The 9,653-nt window shown below is 33.6% G+C and overlaps 2 protein-coding genes across 2 annotated transcripts; one reads left to right on the top strand and one right to left on the bottom strand.

Annotated features, from left to right (window-relative positions):
* Window positions 1-5,833: 5,833 nt before the first annotated feature.
* LOC131603704 (uncharacterized) lies at window positions 5,834-7,036 on the top strand. Its single transcript, XM_058876120.1, has 3 exons — window positions 5,834-6,217; window positions 6,342-6,359; window positions 6,586-7,036. Exons 1-3 carry the CDS (start codon window positions 5,878-5,880, stop codon window positions 6,759-6,761), a joined length of 534 nt encoding a protein of 177 aa, XP_058732103.1. The 5' UTR covers window positions 5,834-5,877; the 3' UTR covers window positions 6,762-7,036.
* Window positions 7,037-7,189: 153 nt separating this feature from the next.
* On the bottom strand, window positions 7,190-8,911 carry LOC131603703 (probable WRKY transcription factor 41). Its single transcript, XM_058876119.1, has 3 exons — window positions 8,443-8,911; window positions 8,225-8,353; window positions 7,190-8,106 (listed from the first exon to the last, which is right to left on the bottom strand). Exons 1-3 carry the CDS (start codon window positions 8,766-8,768, stop codon window positions 7,476-7,478), a joined length of 1,086 nt encoding a protein of 361 aa, XP_058732102.1. The 5' UTR covers window positions 8,769-8,911; the 3' UTR covers window positions 7,190-7,475.
* Window positions 8,912-9,653: the final 742 nt, after the last annotated feature.

A 9,653-nucleotide genomic window follows, 5' to 3' on the forward strand; every position in this document is an offset into this window, starting at 1 on the left:
TTTTCTTTTGTACCATTTGACTTTGTAATATTGTTAACTAATTGTAAAGAAAGAAAAACATAGAAGAAAGAGGTTTGTCTAAACACAAAATAGAACACCCGGTAAAAAGTTTTTTTTTTTTTAAATCTTGTATTTTTTTTAATGTAGTTTAGTGACTAGAATTTATCATTTAAAGATAGATAAATGGATGTCCCATGTTCGAATCTCCCATATTACACCTAATGTCTCTGTATAACTATCCATTGAATTGACTTAACCAAAAAAAATCTTATATTTTATTTACTACTAAAGTACTAAATATAAGTAATTAATGATTTTTATGATTAACTATTATACAGATGGTGATAATAACTGGGCTACCTTGGCATGATTTAAAATTAAGCAAATTAGTTATATGACTTACTCAAGTTTGTTAAATTTGTTATATATACATAAGTCATAACCAACTTATACTTTTTAATGGATACTTTTTATAAGCACTTGTATAAAAATTTTATAGGCTAATAAACATACTTTTCTTACTTATAACAGTATGAGATTAAAAGTAGTATTTTTTTTTAAGCAAAAACAAATATATTAAAACAAACTAAGTACAAAAATATAATATATTTAAAAATATTAGTGTGATTTAGTAAAATACATAATAATGAGATTGACAATGTAAAATTGTTTTATATCATTCTTTTTTCTTCTCTCTAATAATATTAAATTATTATAGTATCAAGAGTTCATTTTCGGAGAGTTTCTTTTTCGATTTATTTTTTCATTTGATTCCGTTGCATTCTTCAACTTTTTTATGACATATTCTTGAATTTGCTATAGATGAAAATCACAATACAATATTTTAAATGTTTAATTTAGATGGTATTGAATTTGGGATAATATATAAATTATATGACTTGGGTTATGGTAATTGTTTTGTTTTCACTATTTGACTTATATATGGTTAGCTAGTACGAAGAAAAATAAAGAAAATAAATAGAGGGGTACTTTAAAAAGTGAGGGTGGAAAGGTGGTCCTCACTAACTTTCTATTGAGCGCTATATTTTTTTCTTCATTAAAACACTAGCTATTATTTGAAATAGGACGGTTTATTTTCAAAGGCACTTCTTTTAAGATGGTTTTAAGGGAAGCTAACTGATAGAGAGTATTTAGTTATATTTTAATATTTTTAGTTTAATTAGAATTATTAATTTAAGGTTTTATATTAGTTGGTATTTTAGTTCAATTGTTATTGAATTGGGTTTCCACTAGTATTTGGGCATTTTAGTTATTGTCCCATTAGTAACATTATATATGTAGTGTCATTGACACATTACAAATCAATCAAAGAAATCAAAGTTATCTTTTATTTTAATTTCCTTTACTTTCAATGTTCTTCCCCTTTTAGTTAGAAAACCCTAATTTTATAGTCTTGATAGGAATCTTCCTATCAATTGGTGCTTTCATCCATGTACTCAAATCCTCCTATGGATTATCCTTATCATACACCTTCATTTCCATACCACTCCACCATAGACACCACTCCTACCATACCCTCCTTTCCATCTTTTCCATGGGAAATTTTTACACCTTCTTACACTCATGTTGCATCTTCATCACCAAATTTGTATTTCAATCATTGCTTTTCACCACATACTCATTACTCATATCCATGGAACACTCCTCTAATTCCCCCACAATCATACATTTATCATACACCACCCTCAACACTATACCTAGCTCATTCACCCATTTCAAATCCAACATATCTAGTGAAGAAGAAATCATGTCGGTTATCTATTAAGAACAACAAACAAAAATGCAGAAATAGAAGGATGATGAAAAAGGTAATGAAATTTATTTTACCACCTTATTCTTTGGGTTCTTTCACTCTGTTCGATCCCATTTCCGATGACTCTGTATGCGTGTAACGTGATTTACTATCTCAATCTTCTGACTCAACCTCAAATTTCACCTCCGATATGGACACTATTACTGACTCTAATTGGGATTCTTCATACGGGATGCTTAACTCCACCGCAACCCAGCCATTACTGATTTCGGATGACGAAGAGGAACTGATTGAAGAAGAGGAGGAGCCAAATCTGGATTCAATGAATTTCATCAAGAAAATTTCCGTTCATGAAGATTTTGCTGCTGAATCTCGAGTTGTTAGTGAAAGGGTTCAAAATCCTTTACCAAATTTGAAGCAACAACTCATTTCAGATTCGATTGCAACTCAAACCCTTGTTCCAATCTTAGCCCCATCCAACATGAATTCAGAGCTCCTTGTCGTCGACGTCGATATCGTGAAATCTGAGTTCCTTTTTCCTGAACAAGTTGTTGGTGAAGAACAAAGAGCAACAGCTTCGTCGTTTCCACCTCCAAAGCCACCAGATCTTACTTCCAACATCAACAATTACATCACTCTTCCACAACTTCCATCAGGTAATGATTATGTTTACAAGATTAAAGTCTGGAATTATAAGATGCATAGGTGTTTGTTCACTCTTCTAGGACACCTTGATTATACTTGGACAATAAAAATTCATCATGAGAAACCATGGATTGTGAGTGCTAGTGACGATCAAACCATTCACATCTGGAACTGGCAGTCACACACCTGTATATCTGTTTTAACAGGGCTCAACCATTATGCTATGTGCGCTTCATTCCATCCAAAAGAGGATATTATTGTGTCAGCCTCCTTGGATCAGATTGATCGTGTTTGGGATATTGGTTTCCTTAAAAGAAAGGTTGTACCTCTTTCAGATGATATTTTGCGATTGAGTCAAAGGAACACGGATTTTTTTTGTGGCATTGATGCTGTTGTTAAGTATGTATTGGAAGGTCATGACCAAGGCGTTAGCTGCGCTGCTTTTCATCCTACACTGCCTCTTATTTGCATCATTGGTGGACCTAACTCCAATGATTATGGAACTAACAGGATTCTTCATCATACCATTGGGTTGCCTCTTTCAAGGAAGGCCTTATTTGTAGAAGGAGACCTTCTCATGAATACTGTCGGTTACACAGTGAAAAATATGAAGGAAAAATGTAGAGAGAGTATTGCAGAATTTGAATTTCAAAGCTTTATGCAGTTACTGCATTATTTCTTGGTCGAGATGATTGATATACTTCGTGAACTGATGTCGTCTATTGTATGTTACATAGATGCTTGGCATGTGATTAAGATGGAGCTAAAATATTTCTCTTACATTTCTATGTCCACATTTGAGATTGCAAAATATTCTACCACTTTGATCTCCAATTCTAGCCATACATTTGGAATTATATACTCTAACCAATTCAACTGGAGAAGAGGGTTGTTTCTCAAGAGTTATAGTACTTCAGCTGAATTTTATTTGATAGATAAAGGTGTTGTTTATTCAGTTGGTTTAGAGGATTTTGCAGCAGGAAAAACAAGCTCTCATAGTGTTGATGCAATTAATGGCTCTATTCCAATATCACATGATATAAACGCAGGCAGTCCTAGTTATTTATTCGTAGAAAAGCTAGTGCATGTACTAGTAGATCTATTCCTGCCGGAACCTACAGCTAAAAGACTGTGGATTGGTATACTTGTTGGTGCCTGTCTTATTTGTCAATGTTCCTTTGACGATTACTCTTCACGTTGTCGATGTACTTATTGTCGACTGCTTGTCTTGGTTTGTGAGAATTGCCAGAATGAATCTGCACAACAAGAAAAGCTAAAAGATGAATTTATATGGGCTGCTGCATGGTTGCACCAAACAACCAGCAATGAATACCACCTTAAGTATGCTGGTGTCCAGACCCTTCTATCCAAGATGTGGCCTGATTTGATTGTAAAGACCAAGGAAGGTGGGATAGTTATAATTGAAACTTATGATTTTTGGAATGGAAGCAAAGAGTGCATTAAATGGGCGGCTAACATGGCTCTAAATCTTGTTGAAGACCTTGCATTTGCATGTTTTTTTCCAGCATGGAGGAAGCTTTCAAAATTATTTTTTGTATTATGGTGGAACAAATTTGTGGCCGCACTGCAGGGGGGCCTTTGCAAACAAGTTATGATTATGATGCTCGACGAGTATGGTTTGTTGAATGAGACAAAATGAGGTCACTTGAAAGATCTACATGCTGTTTTAAAGCACTGTAAGTCTGCTTTAGTGGCTGTTGACTCACCAACATATATAAAACTTGGTCAAAGGGTGGAGGCACATGTATACCAAGCAGAATGGAAGTTGGCAGTGAAATATTTTGCTAATATCTTTTATTTATTAAGGGTGTTACTTGTCTACAACCTTGAGGACAAGGTTGTTTTGAAGAGGTTGACAATGATAGAGAGTATTTAGTTATATTTTAATATTTTTAGTTTAATTAGAATTATTAATTTAAGGTTTTATATTAGTTGGTATTTTAGTTCAATTGTTATTGAATTGGGTTTCCACTAGTATTTGGGCATTTTAGTTATTGGCCCATTAGTAACATTATATATGTAGTGTCATTGACACATTACAAATCAATCAAAGAAATCAAAGTTATCTTTTATTTTAATTTCCTTTACTTTTAATGTTCTTCCCCTTTTAGTTAGAAAACCCTAATTTTATAGTCTTGATAGGAATCTTCCTATCACTAACATTTTGTGGATCGGGTGGAATAATGTTTGTAAGTTTAAGATTTTAATCGAGAGTTTGGAGGAAAGGAAAAATGAGGGCTTTAATAAACAATTTCTTAATAAAATACAGAGAATATTTAAATTCTTTTTATAGAATATTAAAGTAGTAATTATCATTAATATATTTTTAATTTTTGAAATGTTAAAAAAAATTATATTTGAAATTTTATCCAAGCCTTCCTAAACCATCCAAATGAGTTCTCCAAAACATTTTTTAAGTTTTCTTAAATTAGAAGAATTTTGATTTTTGGAGAAAAATAATTCGTTAAATTAGGAAGGTATTTTGTTTGGGAGTTTGGAGAGGAAGAGAGAGAAGAGGACTTTAAAAAAAAAGAATTGGATGAAAAGAATAGTGGAAGTTTAGAGAAAATAAAAAGAGTTAAGTGAAGAAATATAACACCAGAGATTTATAGAGATTCGGTCATAAAGAAGTGACATACTTCTCTGTCTAAACATTAATCTTGAAAGTATTCAATAATGTCTGAAAAATTTTAAAAGGTTAAACTCATGAACCGCCTTACACCAGAAAAATGAACTTCTAACCAAACAAGAATAATGCTTAACTGTACGACAAGGATGATGCACGAATTGTAACGAAATAATAATCACCTTAGGATGAAACATATAAACATCGTTGTGCTATTAATAACCATACAATGAAACATAAAAGTACCATTATTAAGTTTTTTTGGCTTCCGTATATTTTATTATATCCATTGATGGACATGTCGTCAAAATTTGTGAAGATACGGATCGTGCTATATAGCACTGCTCAACCAAACAATAAACAAAGGATGAACTAGTTAGTTAGAAGTTTTTTGAAAAAACAAATGATAAAAAATCGATAAAAATATATATTGAATTTTGTGATTGATTTACTGAATTTTTTTTATTGAATACCAGAATTTTCATTGGCTTACCGATTTTTTTTTCAAGAAATGGTTAATAAAATAAGTATTTTTTTTTTTGGAAATCTTGGTATCCGGCCTTGCGACCGACTAATCCAAGAAATGGTTATTAAAATAAGTATTTTTAATATTGAGAAAAGTTGAAGGGTGTCAGGATAAATTAAAAGGGTGCCTGGACAAATTCTGTTTTATTTGCGCTAATTTTGGCCTGGCCCAGCCCAGCCCATTTAACAAACAGATTAACGAATCGAGCGGTTCCAGTCTTACAATCAATACAAGAGATAAGAACAATGCAACAAATAAGTTGCAAATAAATTTCTTATTTGCAGAATGGCTTCTGCAATAAACTCACCCGTTTTATCCCTCTACAAACCCCCCAAATTTATCAACCCTTCAACGCGCTTTTCGCAACGTGATTATCAATTAAGCAGCTTCAGAACAAGCATTGAATCAAAAAGCTACAGAAAGAGAGCAGTAATCACGTCCGTGTTGCCACTGGGAGTTGATCCATGGGCTCCTTCCATTGATTCACAGAGTATCGCTTCTCAACTATTCGCATTTTCTCTGTTTCCTTACATCGGTTTCTTATACTTCCTCACCAAATCCAAAACTTCCCCTAACCTCACTCTATTCGGTTTCTACTTTTTGCTTGCGTTTGTTGGCGCCACAGGTTAGTTTTTCTTCTAATACTTAAAATCGCTTATTAATTAGGTACTTTTTTCGGCTTTTGATTAATACTAACTTTGCTTATTTGATTTGTTTTGAACATTGTTTTTATTGAACAATTTGAGCAGTTCCAGCTGGAATTTATGGTGAGTCAAGTTCATTTGCTGGATATATGCATGACAGTTGTTTTAAAAATTGAACTGAAAATCAAACCGGAAAATCACGGAAACTTAGACACTAGATTATACTGATTCATGATTTATGATTCGACCGGTTGAATTGTCTGAATCGGTTTTTAAAATACTGGGTTATGTATGAGCCAAATTTGAAATGATTATTGCATTACTTATGTTTAGTTTTGTGGTTTGATAGCTAAGGTGCATTATGGAACTTCTTTGTCCAATGTGGATTGGTTACATGGTGGAGCTGAGTCCCTTCTCACTCTCACTAACTTGCTCATTGTGTTGGGTTTGAGAGAGGGTATCAGAAAAGCTGGAAATTCGGAGGAAAACACGACTACTCCCGACTCAGGATTGAAGGAGAAGTAACCTAAAATGAAGGTCTGATATTTGGAATCATTATTCTTATAATTGCCAGTGTTATAACAATTTATTCCACTGTGACAAAAGTTGATCCATGTAGCCGACCCCAGTGAGTGGGATAAAATTTGATTGTTGTTGACTCAGATATTCTTGGCTGTGGTTTATGATGTTGTCTTAAAGAGTCACTCACACTTACCATCCTCTGGGTGTTTTGTAAATAAATTCTGTATTTTGTATGATTTATCATTAATTGGAATGAAATATTGAATTTTGATGTGCAACTTTGAGTGAGTTCTCTTTTATGCTATATGAATGAGTTAAGTGATTTAGCTCACTTTAGTTTATATCTCTCATTATTTTGTATTGATTGTGATGCTCTTGTACTAAAGATGTGAGATATATAGATTGTACCAATTTAAATTTGGAGTAACTACTTATTTGAAAATAAAAACACTAAAATGTGCTGAAATTTGTAATTCAAATATTAACTATAAGGATACTCATAAAGTCCTAGCTACCGGTGCCGAATCTTTATTCTATTTTTTCTGAAGTGGTCCTATTTTAGGACGACTTTATACTCATAATATTCAAATATGATTTACACTAGGACAGTATGATGTTATCTGATGCTCTTACAATCCAAACATAAGTTGTCTTGGAGAAAAAAACTTCTAGTTGATGTTGTTTGTACTCATGGTATTCGATTCTCAAGTACAAGTATTAGAAAAATCCTGAAGTATTGAAAGGGAAATTTGGATCAATTTCCACCGGATCAAGTGGAAAATGAAAATTGGGAATTGGAGAGTTTGTGACTGACGTGTTGGTGGAAATGATATCTGGAAGATCGGATTCTGAACGAGGCATGTTATAGAACCCATCAAAATCGTTCATGTTGAAAGTTGGAGATGAAAAATAGTTTGATTCTGGTGTTGTTGGAGATAACAAGTGTGTTTGGAACAGGCTGCTCAAGAAGGAATCGTTCTCTAAAGTTGAAGGAACCCAACTTTGGATTTCTTGCGTCGTGTATCCAAGTGAAGTGGAAGGGAAGGTGAATGGACCTGTCATTTCTTCGTTTCCGAGGTTCTCCGTTTGCACAGTCAAGGCATTGCTGAAGTTTGTAAAGTGTTCTTGTGATTGTCGAGCATGGTGAATATCATTATTTTGACTGTATGGTTTCTCTTGTTTTTTAATCTCTTGTGGCTTGTATGGCACAATGGCATTGTTTCCCTGAGAACAGGTATGCTTTCCTCTGTAAGTTATGTCAAATATTGTCGGATCTTCGTCTGATCTCTGCACTTGCTTTGTTGCCCAGCAGTTCTGTGTGTTGCGGAAGGTGCACCGATAGTAGCTTCTGCAAATGTCATAATGAGTTGTCAATGAAATGCCGACAGAGGTAAATGCAATTTATATATACATTTAAGAGTTCTTGTGATTCTTTTCGTTAGCTTAGAAATGTGAATTCTTCTCACCTTGGATGTTTGGCACTGAGGATATCTTTCTGACCATACTTTCTCCAGTTGAAGCCATCTTCGTGCGGTCCTTCGAGGCCACTTTCACAGCTCACTCTTATCTGATCAATACATTTGGGCACAATCTTTCTGAAACCAATTTGAAAATAACAATTGTTAGGAAACATAGCTGATTTCTATGGTATAAAACTGCTACCAAGTGTGTCTGATAAATTCACCTTTTCTTTGATTTGTTTTTAACTTCTTTGCGATATTGAAAGGTCGCATCAAACTCCTCACTTAGCGGACTCCCATTGGTAGACACCGGGGACTGAGGTAATGAAGTTATGACTGGAGTCACAGTCTGCGACTTAGAAGTTGATTCATTACATCCTAGAATTCGCAGAGCCTTTTCGTAAGAAGATAGTATCATCTGCACCTGCGAATCCCTCGTGTCCAGGGAATACGGTGTTCTCAACTCTTCCTTTAATCTCTTTGCTACATCCATCCCCTGAATTAGTTCATTGATGAGTGTGTTTTGCTCCCAGTTACATTCATTCTCCATTTTGTATTGTTTATATCACTTCTACCACAAAGTTCAGTTTATTACTCAGAAGCAGAGTTGGAAATTGATGAAGTTTAGTAAATTGTTTGAATGGTGAAGCATAGTAGTAATGAACTATATTTAAAATTTGATATGGTGTTTGATGTTGCTCTGCTGAATGAAGGAAATGGAATTGTTGTATTTAAAGTTAGCACCCTTTGGAGAGTTGAAGTCAAAGTTTGACTGAGAAACCGAGTTTTTCAGCTAAAAGACTAAAGTGTGGTCAGTGATCAGTGAGCAATAGAATACTGACCAAGTCCACTTCAGTTTGAGAAGCTATTATTGGTTAATGATAGGGCCATGTTCTTACAAGTCATGATTTTATTAAAGATTATTAAGATAAGAATTCTACACACAAAAAAAGGGGCTATAGAGAGAATATTCAAATTTCATTACGCGTGGACAATTTAGTCCCACTCTATGATTATTACCTATAGGCTATACTGGACTGCTTACGTGGCCTAGGTTGGTGCCATAGTAGTACTCTATTTTTGGTTCAGCATATGTCTCACATGTCTCACTTCATCACTGAAATCCACATAAAATATAGAGGGGATACATTAATGTAATGGAGTATTCTATACTCTAAAATACTTGGAGGAAAAAATGTACACTCTGTTTGTCCATTCTTTGCTCTTCATTTTGCTCTCCACTAATTGAGTAATACCAAGTTGGGCACAACCCCAACAAATAATTATTTAGGAACACACATAAAATTACATTTAAATATTTTAAAAATATATATTATTTAATTATTTTATTTTCTATCTTTTTCTGTTATGAATGTGTGTCTAAATATTGTGTTCAAATATTGAGGCCATGCAAGACTTTTCAATTTTCTCCCAC

The sequence above is a fragment of the Vicia villosa genome, linkage group LG5, assembly GCF_029867415.1.
Source record: "Vicia villosa cultivar HV-30 ecotype Madison, WI linkage group LG5, Vvil1.0, whole genome shotgun sequence".
NCBI classification, from domain to species: domain Eukaryota; kingdom Viridiplantae; phylum Streptophyta; class Magnoliopsida; order Fabales; family Fabaceae; genus Vicia; species Vicia villosa.